At 48.1% G+C, this 18,936-nt stretch overlaps 1 protein-coding gene across 2 annotated transcripts; it reads left to right on the forward strand.

The window, feature by feature from the left end:
• Window positions 1-94: 94 nt before the first annotated feature.
• On the forward strand, window positions 95-17,116 carry LOC122392440 (cytoplasmic dynein 2 light intermediate chain 1-like). 2 transcript variants are annotated; one of them, XM_043387270.1, is made up of 11 exons: window positions 95-158; window positions 634-1,490; window positions 1,752-1,841; window positions 2,038-2,155; window positions 2,540-2,641; window positions 4,248-4,412; window positions 5,866-5,976; window positions 7,376-7,602; window positions 8,105-8,240; window positions 9,434-9,529; window positions 15,074-17,116. In XM_043387270.1, exons 2-11 carry the CDS (start codon window positions 685-687, stop codon window positions 15,131-15,133), a joined length of 1,911 nt encoding a protein of 636 aa, XP_043243205.1. In that variant the 5' UTR covers window positions 95-158; window positions 634-684; the 3' UTR covers window positions 15,134-17,116. The 2 variants fall into 2 exon arrangements, with proteins under 2 accessions (XP_043243205.1, XP_043243206.1); XM_043387271.1 differs by having other exon boundaries at window positions 151-175.
• Window positions 17,117-18,936: the final 1,820 nt, after the last annotated feature.

Genomic DNA, 18,936 nt, shown 5'->3' on the forward strand with positions numbered 1-18,936 from the left:
ACACGAATGAATGAAAAAATCAAAATCCTTCATTATCTTCAAGCTGAAGGAATTTGGTAGCAATATGGAAGCGCATTAATCAGCTGATCCAGTTGTTTGTTTACATTCCGAAGTTCAAAACAAAACGTGTGGATTTTGAAGAACAGGCTTGAGAAGAGGTGCGTATGGTTGTTAGGTGGGGATCTATAATGAATTAATTTAGTAAAGTTAAATTATTTAGCGACATTCATGTGCTTTGTAGCTTTTAAGGTCATGGTATGCTGGTGTTGTGAAAATGTCATGGATGCTTTTCTGTTTCAGAACTGAAGTGTCAGAATTGCGCCGTAGAATTCAAATTCCTACATGGCTCATGGCTCAATATTGTCAAAAATTATATATCAACCCAGAAAATTGTTCAAGTTCAGTCATATCACTCCTAACAAAAAGCAGATACTTCAAGTGTTTTGTGTAAGAAGTATCATAAGTAATGATGTGTGATCGCAATTTTAAGCTTAGAAGAATGTGTTCTTTCCTTTCATGTTCTTATTTTGCCAATTTGTCAAGTTTTACAAGGTGCAAAAAAGGTAATTGCCAAAAGCCCTAATTATCTACCCCTGATTATAAATAAATGACATGTATTGTTGGTGTTTTCAGTCACATTTCAATTAAAGTATAAATCTACAGTAACTTACTGTTGCGTTCAACATGGACATGACTAGAGGAACTCCAATGCCACCTGCGGAACCGGATCCAGCTATGGACGACCTTACGGAGGAGGCTATTTTGAATGAACAGAACATGACAGAAGTTCCTGGCTCAGACGAAAACATCCCCCAGCCGACTGCCTCTCCGGTGGAGCCTGAGTACCCGAGCAGACCCTCTGGTGATGGTGAGGACATCACTGACTCCACCCACCCTGCAGATGGCATCCAGCCAGCCAGTGTCCGAGGCAGCATGGCCAGTCTCCGAAGCAACCAAGGTGGCCCTCGTTCCAGTGTGGGTGACATTGCAGATCCTGGTGTTTCTAGCAGCATGGCTAGTCTGCGAGAGGATCCCCATGCTGCGGGTGACTCGCACAGCATGCGTGGAGGCAAAGTCAGTCTGAGAGGTGATCCCAGTGCCCCTGCCAGCATCCGTGGCAGTACGATCAGCATAAGGGGCGATCAGACTGCTGCTGATAGTATCAGGGACAGTACAACCTGTCTGCGTGGAGATCCGCCCGAGTCTGCCAGCGTTCGCGGCAGTACAGTCAGTCTGCGTGGAGATCCAACCGAGCCTGCCAGCGTTCGCGGCAGTACAGTCAGCCTGCGTGGTGACCCAGCCGCCCCTGGCAGTGTTCGCGGCAGCACGGCCAGTCTTAGGGGCGATCCATCCGCCCTTGCGAGTGTCCGTGGCAGCACAGTCAGCCTGAGGGGCAGCGGGGACAAGCCGGCAGCACCACTGAGCCGACCGCCCACCTCCCGTCCGCCTCCGTCGGCCGTGGGCGCGCGCACGGCGGACTCCGCGATCAGGTAAGAGGAGGGAGGGGGTACTGGATTGTGGGGGTGACTAGCGGGGGATGAGGGAGAGAGACGTGGCCAGATGTCACATAAGCGTGAGAGAGCGCACCCTCAGTATTATTTGGTGACGTGCCAGATTAGGAAGAAATGGCCGGTCTGGTTAGCGTACTTTATCCAATGTTTACCGGGCTGTTATGAACCGGAAACGAGCTACAGCTGTGATGTGCAACTACAACTTATGCATTTTCATGATTTAGTTGATATTTGTTCCAGAGCAAATAAAATGGCCTTGAAGAATAAGAAGAATTCGGAAGATACCGAAAATAACAAGCTCACGGAAGAAGCAGAGGAAGAATTTCAAGGGTGAGTACTAGTTATAGTGTTTTATCTGGGTAACGTTTTTCAGAACCTATCATAGTATTGGGTCTGTTGTTGATAAATAACTCTTAAACCAAAGCACGGTAATTGAGGCTGATATATTTGTCGTCGCCTGAGACCCCGAGGTGTCCCGGTGACGGTGCTTTCAGCGGTACTCACCCGTTTCCCGTGTTCCCGGCAGTGACAACATCTGGGTGATAGCCGAGAAGATGAACCAGGCGCGCATCCTGCGTGGGCTGGAGCTGACAGAGAGTCACAGCGTGGAGTCGACGCTGCTGTTTGTCGGCGGAAAACAGGCGGTCAGTGGCCGAGCACGGTGGCTAACGGTGGTCTCTGGGCTATTGTCAGGGACTGTGACTGTGGGTGTGATGAGTGTAACAGTCACATCATGCTAGGTCAGGTACTGTAGGCAGATAGTTGCTAGCAAGCTCGCCATGGTGCTCAGAATAAAAGCATGTCTTTGATAAAAAATTACCGACTTTTGTTATGTGTTTGTCAATACTATTTTATGTTTGTTGCAGTCTGCAGGAGTGTCCGTTTCTGTCCTGCCGCCTGTCATTATTCGCCTGCTTATATATTTTCTGTTGACTGATCAATGGTCGTTGGTAATGCACAAGATTCTTCAAGATAGGTAATGCATTTAGGTAACGTGTTGTCTGACGTGCTCTCTCCTTTTCTCGTAGGGTAAGTCGCGACTGATTCACAAGTTTCTGGACCGAGATGAAGAACCAAAGAAGACGCTGGGCTTGGAATACTCGTACGGTCGCAAAACGGGAAAGAGCGTGGTACGTAAGGATACAGAGCAGTGCTTGTGAAAATCCCATTGTGTGTTTTAGAGGTCCGTATCAATTACTGTGCCCTATTTGCCGACAACGGTGCACAGTATCACAACATCGTTGTGCGCAGTATCGGTAAGTGGGACATTTACAGGGTGTCCCATAAGTTCGTTCTCACCTTTTATTTGCATGTAAAACATAGTACACTGCGTTTTGATATGTTTATAACCCCTCAATGTGCTCCCCATTTCATAGGCAAACACGTTAATACATGCTGCGACATGCCAACCGGTATGTTTGGCAGCATAGCAGGCTTGAAGTTAGCCCAGACTGACTTGGCATGCGCCGTGAGCTCCTCAATGCTGGAACACCGCTTCGCTTCGACGAGCCTCGATTTCAATATTCCCAACACATTTTTATGAAATTTGGATCCGATGAGTTGCCTGGGATGTGATCTTGCCACACACGCCTATCACAGTCTCCTGGCACTGCTTTTATGCTTTGCTTGACCTCTGCACTGATGCACTGTCTTGCTTGAAGATGGGCCTACGACCTCACGGATGCCATTTTCTTCTAAGAAAATGTGGTCATACTTGCGGTTCGAGTTAAGCTAGAAAGCTGAAACTCCTCCTAGATCTTCTTGGAGAAGCATTCTGCGTCCCAAGACTGTTTCTGGAGCATCAATCGCAACGTGATCAGTGTCTGGACGCATATTACTCCACATTACCGTGACCCTGGCCTTTTGCATAGGAATAAAGCTGGATGACACAAAGGCCTTTTCCGTCGCCCATATGGGACCGTTTTGGGGTTTGGACGGGTGTTTTATCTCGAGCACGGACTAGGTAGTCCAGATGACCACATTGATGTTATCGGCCCTCCAGTTTTTTTAGCCTCAGGCATAACGAAACACATGTTTGGCCATTTTAAGACGTTTTTGACTGTTTTGAGCCCTCCAGTAAGTAGAGCTTAAGTGACCTTGAGTTAGGTACCCCGAAATGATACTCTTAGACAGCTGGTAATGCATCCTGAAAAGCCTGTTTACCAACTTTCTAACGCTAAGACCTTTTTGACGGCCATTTTGGCACCACACAGTTTTGGCCACATGGCTCACTCGTGAAAGCTGACAAAAAAAGAGCATAAACTTGCAGCGATTGACTCCCGACAAATCATCGGCGTCACTTGTTGACTGTGCGCCCAGTTAGCGACAGACATTGGCTACATACTGGATGGCCTCAATCACCCTCAACCGTCGTGAATGGCCCAGTGCGGTCTAAATACCGAGACGTTCCCGTATCAGAGACCTCTATGTTGCGGCGTAAGCCGTCTCCAAAGGAAGTGAACTCTCTGGCAAAAAATATTTTGTCTAGACGAATTATTTACCGTGGAGCACATTCACAGTTGCCATGGCAACCCCAAAAGCTCAGTTACAAAATAAATTAAGCGTGGCTTTAAATAAGAGAGCCTCTAAAAGAAAAATTTAGGTGAGAAGGAACTTATGGGACACCCTGTAAATCAAATTACGGAAGCGTCAAGCACTTAGTCGGAACGCCAACACCTGGCGAGAAATTCACCGACCGTACCAGCTAAACATCCCACCCCGTGTGTGTTCTGCCAGCTGAAGGACGTGTGTCACATCTGGGAGCTGGGCGGCGGCACCACCTACACGCCGCTGCTGGAGACGCCGCTGAAGGCCGAGAGGCTGCCCAACCTCAGCATCCTGCTGGTGGTCGACCTCACCAAGCCGCAGACCATGTGGGCCACCCTGGAGACCATGATCAAGGTAGGTGACGCTTGAGAAAAGGGAGCTCCGATGCAATAGGCACATAGATAAATGGTTCTTTTTTAACCCACGGCGTGTCGACAAACCAAGATATTGCTCTCTTTGGTGGTGTTTTGTTCAGCGTTGGTGTGCACATTTCGATGATGACTCAGATGATCGCTGCTGCCTAGCCCAATCCAATCATCCATTTGCTTGTCCCGATTCCTGAAATCGGGACCTAACGAGGAAACCATGCTTGAAAGGCAATCCGCTCAAGTAAATTAAGTTTTTGTGGTGATCATTGGGGATGTATCTGTGAACTTATGGTTGATTATTAACCCTCGCCCGCACATGGGGGGGGGGGGCGAGGGGGTTGCCACCCCCAGGTTGTTTTTCTGCTCTGCACTCAACATTTTTAGAGCTAGAAGCCTGATTTTTCGTATAGCTGCTCCTCTATCCTTTCTTGATGTCAACTGAAAATTTCAAGTTTCTGTGGTTTTTGGTTTCGGAGATATGACCTTGTTTTTCAGGTCATGTCATGACCCAAATGACCAATTCTCAACATCTTGCGTTGGCTATGGGCCTTGTGAGCTTTTGACACCTTGATTTCGGCCTTTTTTAACAGTCTTATCTCCCACCTATCATGGAACATGTTTAACGATGTACAGATATCAAGGTCAGGGTTAAGGTCAACCTAGGTCATCTAAAATAATTGCGTCTTAGGCAAGCTGAATTTAGTTTTCGTGAAGTTTTTTGACTGCATTTTTGGTAAAAGCTTCTCAGATCATGATTTCATGTAATATGGACACATAAACAATAGGTGCACATATAATACACACAGACACACAGACATACAAACACATATCATAGACCTTGACCTAGCTTGACCTGAAATGACCTCAGCAGCAAAAACCTGGTCGGGTAGTGTGACAAAGAGTTTCTAGCTGGCTTGGCACCAGAAAACGGCATCGTCATCGGTATATGCTAAGCAGCGCACTTGATATCCAACGGTGACCCCAAAACAGCAACATTTTTTAGTTTGACCTGACCTGGAAGGTCAATGACTGACCTGAGAAGGTAAAACTAGGTATCATTGGATTCGTCTATTCCCAAAGAATCTATTTGGTCTTTACCGCGAAGCTCTATCTCCAACAGGAACAAAATGGCGCGGGGGGGGGTGGCAACCTCCCCCCCCCCCCCCATGTGCGTTCTAGGATGGGAAAATGGCATGTGCGGGCGAGGGTTAATTAAATGTAAAACCATTTGCTTTGTTGCCTGCTACCTTGCAGCAGCACCACTCAGTTTGTAATTACCTTAGCTACTGAACCACTCAACCGTCCACGGCCACTGTTCTGGGCTCTTGCTAATTGCTATCACGTCTAACCGATCCCTGTTCATAAACCGTAAAGGACAAGGAGAGAAGCATTGATTGCTTACCTCACTGACTTGTCCTGTCTGTTCTGATATCCGTCAGACACTGCGTGATGTGCTGGATTCCGAGATATCCAGCGGCATCGGTCGGCAGATGCAGCTCCAGGAACGACTGAAAAAGGCCACAGAGCAACGCGTGCCGTCCGACCATCCGGTGAGCTAATAGTAGGAGCTAATATGCGAGCTAAGAGTCACTGACCTCCGCGTGCCCTCCGACCATCCGGTGAGCTTGCGTGAGCTAAGAGTCATGAGTCACTGAGCTATGTATGTTGTCCGACCATTCGGTGAACTAATGTGAGCCAAGAGTCACTGAGCTACGTGTGCCCTGCCGTCTGACCACCTGGTGAGCTATTGACAAGCCCTGGTGAGTTAGGAGTCACAGAGCTGTGTTATGTGTCGTCTGATCTCCCAGTGAGCTAAAAAGGGACAGTGAGCTAAACAATAAGCTAAGGAGCCTCTGAGCTACGCGTGCCATTTTAGCACCAGGCTAGCAGTGCTGATGTGAGCTAATGTGTGCTCAGCAAATACTCGGCGTATAAATGCTAGTGATTGGCAACTGAATACTAACAATGAGTTGTAATGCCATTAGTCTGTTCAACAGCCATTGCGCACTCTGTATAGTGTATACCAGTAAAACGCCTTTTGGGCGAAGAACGAGCGAGCGAGATAGTGAGCCCTGCACGTGCGGAAGGGCGAGAGGGTACTTCCAACGGGCTTGTGCAAAGCACCCTTCTAACCGGTCGCTAGCGGTGTGCCAAATTTGAACGCAATCGGCCCAGCCGTTCCTGAGATCTGGAAGCGGCATTCTGCACGTGCGCACGTGCAAAAGGGGTCCAAACTGACTTTTGCACGGCACCCTACTAACTGGTCCCCAACCGTGTACCAAATTTGAGCGCAATCGGCCCAGCCGTTCTCGAGATCTGGGAGCGCCCCCTGCACGTGCGCACGTGCAGTAGCACCCTAACCGCAACACATGGGAATGCATTGCCTGGTGGGTGCCTACCTGTATGCCAAGTTTCAGCGAAATCGCCCCAGTAATTACCGAGTTATTGAAATGGGAACAAATTTGGCACCTCTTCTTTTTGCATTTTGCACGTGCAGTGGGGGTCCCTCACATAGATCAAGAATGTCCGACCTTTGGTAGAAGGGATGCAGCTACCTTACAAAAATTACCGCAAGACAATCGCCCAAGCGGCTGCTGAGATATGGGCCTCTCAAAATCACTACTTTTGCAAAACAGCTTGAACACCCTTGACTTTTCACGTGGCAGGTGCCACGACGGTCACTGAGATGTATCAAACGTAGTCAATTACGGGGTAGAAGGAATGGGGCTACCCAGCAAAAAAGACCGCAGGCCAATTGGTCCAGCGGTTGCTGAGATATAGGCCTCTCAAAAGCGTTACAGGCCGGGCCGGGCCGGGCCGGGCCGCTCATACTGAGATTTTTCCGTTATATTGAAAAGACTCACTTCGCTCGCTGCGCTCGCTCGTTCGTAACCATCTACCACTAGTAACAACTTAGTTCTGCAGTGACATCCCCCGCCTGTCCTACAGGACGCGGCGCACGTGAAGCCGTTTCCGGTGCCGCTGGTGCTGGTCGGAGGACACTACGACGTCTTCCAGGACTGGGACCCCGAGAAGAAGAAGCTCATCTGTCGCTCGCTGCGCTACCTGGCGCACGTCAACGGCGCCTCGCTCTACTTCTTTTCGTCTCAGGACTCTGCGCTGGTGAAGAAGGCAAAGGACATGATGAACCAGATGGCGTTCGGCGGTCCGGCCAGGTACGACGACCTTTGGAAGGTTGGCGAGGTCGCCGGGAGATCTAGCGGGACGCGCTGATATTCTGGTCGCCAGACCGAAACTAGGGACCGAATCGTGCTGGCTTGTCCTTTTAGGAGCTGGTTTGGTGGATAATAACTCAAGTCTCCTGTTGACGCGTATTGCACTGGGAACCTTCCTGTACAAGTTCTTGCTCCGATTGTGTTTGTTCCTATTCGTGGTGATACGACGAATTCGAAGAACTGTAATGCTTATGTAATTGAGTTTGCTGGAGGAAATGGAATGGATAAAACTACTGAACTCTGGCATACAGGCTAAAGTTTGGACGCTTATCGTGTGTTCGCTGTGCGCTGACAGCTCTCTCTCTCTCTCTCTCTCTCTCTCTCTCTCTCTCTCTCTCTCTCTCTCTCTCTCTCTCTCTCTCTCTCTCTCTCTCTCTCTCTCTCTCTCTCTCTCTCTCTCTCTCTCTCTTTCTCCTCCCTCCCCCCTCTCTCTCTCCACCAGTGGGTACCTGGCACAGGACTATAACAAGCCTCTGCTGGTGCCCGCCGGTACCGACTCACTGGCCGGAATTCTCGGAGTCGGAGCCGATCCCAGCTACAACACGGCCAAAAATACGTTCACGGCTCAATACCCGCAGGTAGGCTGGTGCCCAGCTCAATCAGGTCTGCTTTTAGAGCTGCGTTAGTGGGGTCATGCAGTTGCTATTGAGTCCAGCTGAAAGAATCGGCGATACCCGTAGCTAATGCAATTGTTCAGCAGAGTATCGTCTATATATGAGAGCTTCATAACGTTGTTTAAATATTGAACGATGCTCGGCAATTCATCCCTCGTGGACCATCTTACATGATCGTCTTAAATTAAAACGAAATTACTTTGCGTAGCCGGATATCAGGAGATGAGTCGTATGTGCGGCCGGTAAATTAAAACCGGAGGCTGCTCTTTGTTCGGCTCCGAACTGTGAAGTTTGTTTTTCTTCAGTATATCGATTACCGATTATGAGTTCGAGCGTACGCTAACGGCACTGAAGAAGATCGTAGGATAAATAATCATCTGGCTTTCCGTGTGTTGAGCATCTACACAGTCACAGCTAAAGGCCTGAATAATTGCAGGAAGAGGCTTAGGAGCTAACTTGGGGGGCTAACATACTCGTATGGGGAGCTATACCGTTGATGAAATATGTCGTAGACCAACGACGACACTAAGGAAATTCAGATGATAATCATCCGGCTTCCAGGAAAATAAATTCATGTGCAGTTAGAATTAAAGGCTGGAATGTTTGTAGAAAGTGACTTTCGTGTTTTCTTAGAGAGCTGCTGCTATTCCAGGACTGGGCCTCAGCCGACTTCACTATCGTAGCGCAAGAATCAAGATATCATACTTGTGGCTATTGTCATAATGTCATTTCAATCGGATCCACTTCTGTCATTTCTCGGTTCAATTCGAAGAACGTGATTAAGAACGTTATTATGTTACTCATGTAAACAGGCACCTGACATCCCGTTTATGTGCATAAGGCATTAAGCTACCCAGTCCGGCATGCGGTATTGCCGTGATATCACAGTTAAGACTTGGACATGTGTTTGCAGACCCTTATAGTTTTGACGGTCTGTTTGAAGTTTGTAATGCTGGAATTCAGGAAACAGTCTCAAGAAATTGTTTCGTACCACAAAGCATTGTGCACACTACACTATGCACATTAGCGTGAATAAATAATATTTGCAAGGCGTAAGCATCGCAGGCTCTTTCATCATCTACCTTCAAACAGACTCAATCAGCGTATTGTCGCTCGTTTTTACATATTCTGTCACGTCCGCTCTTCTTTACCGACAGGACAGTCAGGGCGCGGGGGCCCTGCCGGACGATCCAGCCAAGGACATGAGCTACCGAGAGCCGGAGATTGATCAGCTGCGATCACAGAAGGATCAGGTAGGGTACGGGGTGGGGACGGTGGTATCCCTAAAGGCCGCCCCACACTGGACCTCGCATGCGGGTTGCGACTTTGCGGGTTTTGAGTTTGCGGGCATAATACTAATTCATAGAGTGATTAGACCGTTCCTTTATGGTAATATCATGAATGCAGTGAAGCCGGTACACCCGCAGAAAATTACATATAGTCGCAACACCAGCACAACGAACCGAAATTCGACTCCGACGAAAAACCCGCAAACCGCGTAGCACTCGCAGATCTGGCAGCGAGGAAACTCGAAAGTTTACCCGCGCCCCACTGGGGGGGGGGGCTATTTATAGCCCCCCTCCCGTTTTTCTGCAATAACTTCCAAACCGCTTGACGTATCGACGCCAAACTTTCAGTACCTTAGGCTGCATCAATTTGACACCTTGTGTCAAAATTTGAACTTCGTAACTACTACAGGTCGGCCGGAAATGACGTCAGAGTGACGTCATGTTCGGCCGATTTCGACGCAAAACATTGAACTACGGCAATCGCTCCCAAGAGCTCAGTTTTTAAGCTAGATCCAATTTTTTTTTTGCATGAGAGGACTCAGAATAGACTGCGCTATCAAACTGCTATCTCGGATTTTCGAAATTTTGGAAATTTTGAAAATTTAATATAATAATATCCAAAATTTATATTTTTGCATTTTTTTTCCAAAAGTTTTTGACTTTTCGAAAAAACGGAATATATGTGATAGAACGCATTATTATGACTAACTCTAGCAAGTTTTAGCTAAATATCTTCAAAAATGGCCAAGTTTTACGCATTATTGCAAAAAATTCACAATTATTAATTTTGAAATCAACTTTTCAGCACGTATTTGACATCGTACGCCAATATAAATAGCACCATCGTGTTCCTGAGCTCAAACTGCATCCAACAGACACCTTTTTTGTTGAAAAATTATAACTTCAAAATTTGACCTTTTTTGACCTGAAAGTGACCTGACCTAAGCTAAATTCGACTCAAAATGACCTCGAATGACACAGACGACATCAAATTCGAAATCTCTGACCTAAATGGACCATAAAACATGTGTCACGTGACTGACGCATGATATAATATTTTCGTGACCTGTGATGACCTGACCTTGACCTGAAAATCAAAGTACAAGTTTGGTACCCTCAGGGTAACTAGAGCATCTGTTCCCGAGTGTGTGATCCAAAAATGAGCCTGATCTGACTTGTAAGACGGCGGCCAGAACCCAAAACGTGAACAAGCCAAAATGCTAATAATTTTTACTTTGACCTGACCTGTGACGTCATCGGTGACCTCGAGGTCAATGAAATTAGGTTTCGCTCGACAGTTTTTCCGGGGCTATCAGACGCCGTTTGAATTTTGACGATCGGCCCAGTAGTTTCGGAGTTAAGAGGGGTATGAGCAGCCCCCCCCCCCAGTAGGGCGTGTTATACGCAGACCCCAGTGGGGCGCCGCGGGTTAACTCAAAAAGATTGTATTATTTGATTTTAGAGAAACTCGAAAACCAAAAAACTCGCAACCCGCATGCGACTAGGTTCAGTGTGGGGCGGCCTTAACCCTCGCCCGCACATGCCATTTTCCCATCCTAGAACGCACATGGGGGGGGGGGGGGTTGCCACCCCCCCGCGCCATTTCGTTCCTGTTGGAGATAGAGCTTAGCGGTAGAGACCAAAAAGATTCTTTGGGAAGAGACGAATCCCATGATACCCAGTTTTACCTTCTCAGGTCAGTCATTGACCTTCGTCAGGTCAAGGTCAGGTCAAACTAAAAAATGTTGCTGTTTTAGGTCACCGTTGGATATCAAGCGCGCTGCTTGTCATATACCGATGACGATGCCGTTTTCTGGTGCCAAGCCAGCTAGAACCTCTTTGTCACACTACCCGACCAGGTTTTTGCTGCTGAGGTCATCTCAGGTCAAGTTAGGTCAAGGTCAATAATATGTGTTTGTATGTCTGTGTGTGTCTGTGTGCATACTGATGTGTGCACCGATTGTTTATGTGTCCATATTACATGAAATCATGATCTGAGAAGCTTTTACCAAAAATGTAGTCAAAAAATTTCAAAAAAAGTAAATTCAGCTTGCCTAAAACGCAATTATCTTAGATGACCTAGGTTGACCTTGACCCTGACCTTGACCTCTGTACATCGTCGAACAACATGTTTCATGATAGGTGGGAGGTAGGATTGGCATAAAAGGCCGAAATCAAGGTGTTAAAAGCTCACAAGGCCCATAGCCAACGCAAGATGTTGAGAATTGGCCATTTGGGTCATGACATGACCTGAAAAACAAGGTCATATCTCCGAAACCAAAAACCACAGAAACTTGAAATTTTCAGTGGACATCAAGAAAGGATGGAGGAGCAGCTGTACGAAAAATCAGCCTTCTAGCTCTAAAAATGTTGAGTGCAGAGCAGAAAGACTACCTGGGGGGGGGGGGTGGCAACCCCCCCATGTGCGGGCGAGGGTTAAGGTGGCCAAGGGCACGGGCAACCAGTGGGGAGGGGAGGGACCAGCTGTGTGGAGGGGGGGGGGGGGTCAGAGTGGCTTTCTTTACAAGAAGGTCAGGGGCGCTGACAACTGGGGGGAGGGGGGGAGGTGTGTTGGGTAAGGGGAAGGGCAGTGACACTGACGTTGTTACCGTGTAGCCGGGTAGCTAATACAGGGTGTCCCCAAAAAATGTACCTACCTCATTTGAAACTAAGATATCTCAGTGTCTGAGCATGCAATGATCCTAAATTTGGTACCATATGAAAGCTCATTCCATAGCATTTCGTTTGATATAAACTATTTTACTGTACGCTACGTAACAGCCGAGTGATAACGGAAGAGCAAAACCCTTGCAATTTCGCACTTCAACTATCTCCACGGGTGTTTCTGGGAAAAAAACTCTCAATTGTTTTGCCGATATTTTCAGTAACTCAGAACAAAACACAAAAATCATTAGAAATATTGAAACTAGGTTTCATTCGTGCATTGCTAGCATAACAAAAACACACATCGCATCACATCCCAGTTAAAGTTCAGCCGTTCTAACGGTCGAAGTGCCCTCCCTTTCGCTCGGCACACATGGCAGAGCGTCTTCAGGACTCTTGGGTTACGCGGGCACATGTTTCAAGCGGGATTTTCCGGATGCATATCCGGATCGAGTTCCTCAGCTGGTCCAGAGTTTGAGGATTCTTTGCGTATACCACACACTTTTGCGTATACCACTCTACAGGTAAAAGTCAACAGTCTGGGGAGTGTGGCGGGAGGTTTTTGTTATGTTAGCAATGCACGAATGAAACCTAGTTTCAATATTTCTAATGATTTTTGTGTTTTGTTCTGAGTTACTGAAAATATCGGCAAAACAATTGAGTGTTTTTCCCAGAAACACCCGTGGAGATAGTTGAAGTGCGAAATTGCAAGGGTTTTGCTCTTCCGTTATCACTCGGCTGTCACGTAACGTACAGTAAAATAGTTTATATCAAACGAAATGCTATGCAATGAGCTTTCATATGGTACCAAATTTAGGATCATTGCATGCTCAGACACTGAGATATCTTAATTTCAAATGAGGTACATTTTTTGGGGACACCCTGTATATCCATCATTTAGTACCACTGTCCTTTGACTATCGATGAATGTCACAAACTGGTAACCAGTATAACGCCTTTTGGGGCAATTAACGGAGCGAGCGAGAGGGTGGGCCTTGCACGTGCGAAATTGCGAGGGGGTACCTCCAACTGAGTTGTGCACGGCACCCTACTAACCGGTCTCTAGCGATGTGCCAAATTTGAGCACAATCGGCCCTGTCGTTCTCGAGATCTGGAAGCGGCACCCTACACGTGCGCACGTGAAAAATGGGTCCCAGCTGACTTGTGCACGGCACCCTAGGTACTAACTGGTCCCTAACCTTGTATCAAATTTGAGCGCCATCGGTCCAGCCGTTCTCGAGATCTGGAAACGACCCCTGCACGTGCGCACGTGCAGCAGCACCTCAACTCTGGCACATGGATATGCAGTGCCTAGTGGGTGCCTACCTACATGCCAACTTTCAGCGCAATCGGCCAAGTAGTTACCAAGATATTGCAACAATTACAAAACTGATACCTCTTCGTTTTGCACGTGGCACGTGCATAAGGGGTCACCAACATGCATCGGGAATAGTCCAATACTTGGTAGAAGGAATGGAGCTACCCTACAAAAATTACGGCGTATAAATCGGTCAAGTGGTTGCTGAGATATAAGCCTCGCAACCGGCCGGCCGCTCATACTCAGAAAGTTCCGTTAATCTAAGGAAAGACTACGCTCGCTTCGCTCGCTCCGTAATAATCGTTTGGTTATTGTCTGGAGAGGTTTTCTAATGAGTGTGCGCTCACCTATTCACATTTATTCAGGTTTAAGTGTCATCTTTCATGTCATGGTCGTATGTCAATCAAAGATATAAAGATAACGTAAAATAAATATATTATCTTGTATCGGCACATGATTTCCCTCTACGGACCGCCGCCGATACTGCTCAATATTTCACAAAGTCCTGGGACGTCCAAGAATACCGAATCAGATGACTTATAACCGCCTGTGGGAGGAAGATTTTGCGTCACAGGCATCCTATTCCCGTTTGAAATCATGGTTTTCAGTCCCAAGACGCCACATGTGATGCATGCCAACTTTCTTGTGGTTCTCGGAGGGCGAGAAGTTTGTCCCATGGCTAATCCTGGCTCAGGGGCGTCAGCATGCAACGTGATTTGTCACGAAATACGGTACTTTGCTGCTGCGCGACCCTTGGTGACGATGGGTCTCATTTTCACCCATATAGCGACTAGGATTCTCCCTTTGCGTCTGTATTTCTCTTTGTCGCTTGCCATGTGACAATCCAGAGACGAGGACTGCTAGTGAAAACTGTGGCTGATTTGTTTGCCTGTCACATTGCTTATTGCCTGTTGTTACCTGTTCACGGTGCTAGTATAGACTGTCACTGCCAGCATTGGCCTGCGGCGTACCGCTGCTGTCCGTACACGGCCATGACTGATTAATAAGTCAGTGCCCAGTCGACTGACAGTTTTGTGCCTCTCCTGAGACCGCCCATGTGGCGTCTGTCGGGTTTGGTGACTGTACCGTCACCCAGTGTGATGTTATTCAGTACGGAGGCGATTAATTATTTGTAAGGTGCGGCTGACATGGTCGCTGCTTACAAGACCCCTTGTTGCAATATGTAGGTCTAATTAACCGTATCAAAGTGACCGTAATTTGCATTTCACGTGATGTTATGGCTTAGCATTGCAGGGTAGTAATTTCCTTGATAAGTTAGACCTATTTATTACACGTCTCGAGTGTGTATAAGCCCTTCTTACATATGTTTGCTTAAGTGGAGCATGTGTGCGACTTATTTCATTTTGTGGTCGTGTCCAGCCTTTTCTTTCCGCTAGCACTTGTAGTCTGCGAAAGCTGCGTGCGGCTTGTGTAACCATAACAACATCAACTAATGCAGGTCCACTGGTGGCTTGTGTAACCATGGCAACATCAGCTGACGCAGGTCCATTGTTGGGCGTTTGCAGGAACTGGAGCGACTCCGAAGGGAGCTAGAGCGCCGCCGACGCTGGGGAGACGAGCTGTGAGCTATGAGCTCTGAGCTACGAGCGCTGAGGTGCGAGCTCTGAGCTACGAGCTGCAGCTACGGCAGTTCGACTAGCCTCCGGGAATTTGGAAGCCGGATCAGCAAGTTGAGGTCTCATTAACCGATTCGCGGTGGCGTCGGTAACGCTTGGCCAACTGTTGACGGCGCCAGCGGCTAGTCATTCTATGCTGAACTCGTCTCAGTCTCTCCCAGAACACGCTCTTTTGCGAATAGCTGCGGTCGATATCTTAGCACGAAAACACATCGACTGGAGGCTGTTTTTTTGTCCACTTAAACGCACATCTCGCACACACTGTGATATTGTCCAAGGCACTGTGATATTGTTACTTGTCAGCCGTCCATGATCTCAGCTAGAAAGGTATATACAGGATTTGTACCCAGACGCCGCTTGCTATCAGTAATGCACATAGCTAGTCGCTTGTCTTCATTATGGATTGCGTGCTAAGAGCCCTTGAATCCTCGCGTGCTCGTCATCTATTCATGACGATCCGTCCATGATTCTTTGATCTCTCGTGCATCATTTATTGCGTTATTACGTATTGAGATCGCTGTGTTATCAGAGAAGTAGTTATAACGTTTTTGTGATGCTAGGTCATATATGATACTTTTTCTCGTTAAGTGATTTCAGTCACACGATGGCTGCCGCGTACTCCAAACTGCCACAAATGCTTACAGCCTCGCTTGTGACCCTTGTATCGCACTCTTTAAATTGAAACACGCATGAAGAATCTGGCTCCTGAGCTAGAGCGCCAATTAAGCTCTCAAAGCTCGGCCAAAACACGCCCGCTCTCCCAACATCCGTGAGGCGTGAGTCGCCTAAAACACACTGTTTGTTTGTGAGCTGCCTCCGTCCCCACACTCTGCTGTTGTCCCTGTGTGTGTGAGTGAGCTCTCTGACTCCTTGCGACAGAGCGGCCCTGTTCAGTCCCGCAGAGGCCTGCCAATGCGGATGCCGAGTCCGGGAGACGAGCGCATCGCGCGGCACGCTTTAAGAAACCGCGCAGGGGGAGTTGGTGAATGACATCTTTCTTCTCTCTCAAGTCTAGGCTGGCGAACCTACTTCGGTGTTTTATGAATCTGTGCTTTACCAGTCAATGCAATTTTATCGACACAGTGCGCCATTATGATTAATTATTTTGATTTTTTAGGCATAAAAAATCATTAAAATAGCTGGGAGTACTTCTGTCAACTATTAATGTCAATTCTGTCTCCATGCATATCGGACCATATTCTGTTGATCCTGTGTCGTGGTCCACTCTGATGTTCGTTCGACCGACCGCCGCGTTCGTCACCTGCACGCTCTCTGATTAATCACCACCACTGCCGGCCCCTCACGGCGCCAAATTGCCGCTCCGGTCCTGTCGTATATGACGGGCGGCTCCGTCCAGCTAACGGCGTGTCCCACATTACCTGCCGGGACTTGGCGGCCGAAAATGACACGGTCTAGTGTGACGTGAGTTATAGACCGATTTGTTTTACTCGGGTGATGTGGTGTTATTGCGGTTGTGTGTGCTCTACTGTGTTATATGTTTGCATCACGTGCTATTTTGTGATATGGCTCGGTGTTATTTGTGTTGCGTTTTTATCGATCTTTATAGCGCACTTCCATTGTGTTGTAATATTCGTCATTGGCCAATATCGTTACATTCGTAATGCATTTTGTATAACTTTATGCGTCCGATACGTGATGCTTGAAACTTTGTTTCATTCGCAGTCTTGCCATCACCACGACCTCAACTCAACTGTTTTATTTATTTTATTGTTTTACAAATGTCGGTCTATTCAGTCATTTTTTTGTGAATGTTGATCTGTAATTTTACGTGACAGGCGTCAACAGCCACAAACATTACGGTTGTGTTGTTGAATGCGTTTGGTATCTCGATATTTGTGATGCCTCGCTTATTTTCTTCATTCAATTCGCTTGTTTTGTGCCTCGACTGCAATACACTAAGCGGAACCCCTCGATTGGCAATAGCGTGAAGTTGCCACTGTGTCCGAACATTGGCCTAGCCCCGGGGGCCTTGTTCCAGGCTCGTTGGACACAAACCGGCTTCGATCTCGTCCACGCTTCACTGGCATTTGCCGTGAATATTTCATTTTCCCGGCTATTCCGAGCGCTCTCGAACCTTCCATTATCTTTTTACCGGGAATTGGCAGTAAGCCGGAGAGAGCATCGGCGCTTGGCAACGGCGTTACGGACGGATAAACAGACGGTTACCCGGTACCTACCCTCTACCCAGCCATACCCAGAAATAGCCGATACCTTGTGTAAACTGATTGAGCGTTATGACTTATAGCTAGAACGCTCTTTGCTTTACGAATAGGTCCACACCACACGATGCACTCAAGGCAGACTACGAACGAGAGGCTGGTTTGACAAGTTAATAACTAACAATGAAGCATGCCCGGTCGGTCGGCTCGAAACTAATCTATGTCCGATGTTTTGCACTACCGTCTCCTTCTCTTCCTTCCTGGACTCGCCCCTGCTCGAGTGCCGCCTACATCAGATGACTACCTGACGCCGCCTCTGCGGCAGAGGTCAGGCCCGCAAGCGCTGTGACCAGCCCGCGGCTACAGGAGCGGCGTCATAGTCCCTGATACCGGCGGTAAGTCGCCTCGATATGGTGCCTGTGCGGGTGATTTTGTGTTTTGGTCGAAGGTGACGTGTGGTTATATAGTGTGAACGTTCAGAGTTTGGTGAATTGCAGAGTTCGCGCGTTGCACTTGAGGGAGCCACTTTTTCTCGTTTGTTTGTTTTGTTTGTTTTGTTGGGTTAGGCCCTTTCGGTCGTCAAGACCATTGCAGAGCCGGAAGGATGGTAGGAATTAGGGGGAGACATTGGTCTGGGCAGGCACCCTAGTGAGTCGCCGGGGCTGAGCCCGTCCAGAGGACAGGCCACCCAGCCCCAAGGCACTCACTGCACCCGGCTACGGGGTGCGCTCCCTCGGGAGCAGCGGTGCCGCTCCAAGGGAGCAGCCCGCATGAGATAAAGTTGCCTGTCCAGCCCGGAGGGGGGTTGCGGCGTGGAGGAAAAGGATTTCTGTTTCCTGAGGATAGAAGCACGGAACGGTGTTTTCTCGTTGATGTTCGTTTCAGTTTATTTTCCGTTGAACTGAACTGCGAAGGGTGGACAATGGACATGGGTCGGCTCACCTAACGTGATGCCATGCCGCCATCGAAAATCGAAGACATCAACAAATGTTCTTTTCAGACATTGGAACCGACGAGCGCCACACACTACGTCAGATGGCTGCGCCGGCCTCGGACCGCCTGTCCAGGACACCTTTCATCGGAACAGTACGAGGTCAGTCCAACTCTGCCCCCGCAGTCAGTCACGTGCGTGACTTCATCTGTGTGCAACGACACTGTACGACGGAGCTAGTCCTGTAGATTGGTCGTTTTCGGTGGCCGGCAGTGATGGACATTCTGAGATTCAATGATGATTTCGCAAGAGGTGATACAGTTGTCAACTTTCTGAGGAGTTCCTTGGCTTCCAGGCATCCAACCGTGAACAACAACGATCAATTATCTGCCAGTAAAATTAGAATTGATTACTGTAGCAAGGCCTAGACATGGTGGGCCTCATTCTATAAATTATTAGCTTTAACCCTCGCCGGCACAGGCCATTTTACGTCCTTCGACGGCACAAGGGGGGGGGGGTACGACCCCCCCCCCCTCGCGTTTGGCCCATGATCGAGCTAGAGCTTCGCGGAAAAAACGAGCGTGTTGCCCGTCACGAGAGGAAGCCGACGATACCCAATTTTAAGGTCCTAGGTCATCGGG

Source organism: Amphibalanus amphitrite, unplaced genomic scaffold (genome assembly GCF_019059575.1).
Source record: "Amphibalanus amphitrite isolate SeventyFive unplaced genomic scaffold, NRLGWU_Aamphi_draft 000486F_arrow, whole genome shotgun sequence".
Lineage (NCBI taxonomy): Eukaryota > Metazoa > Arthropoda > Thecostraca > Balanomorpha > Balanidae > Amphibalanus > Amphibalanus amphitrite.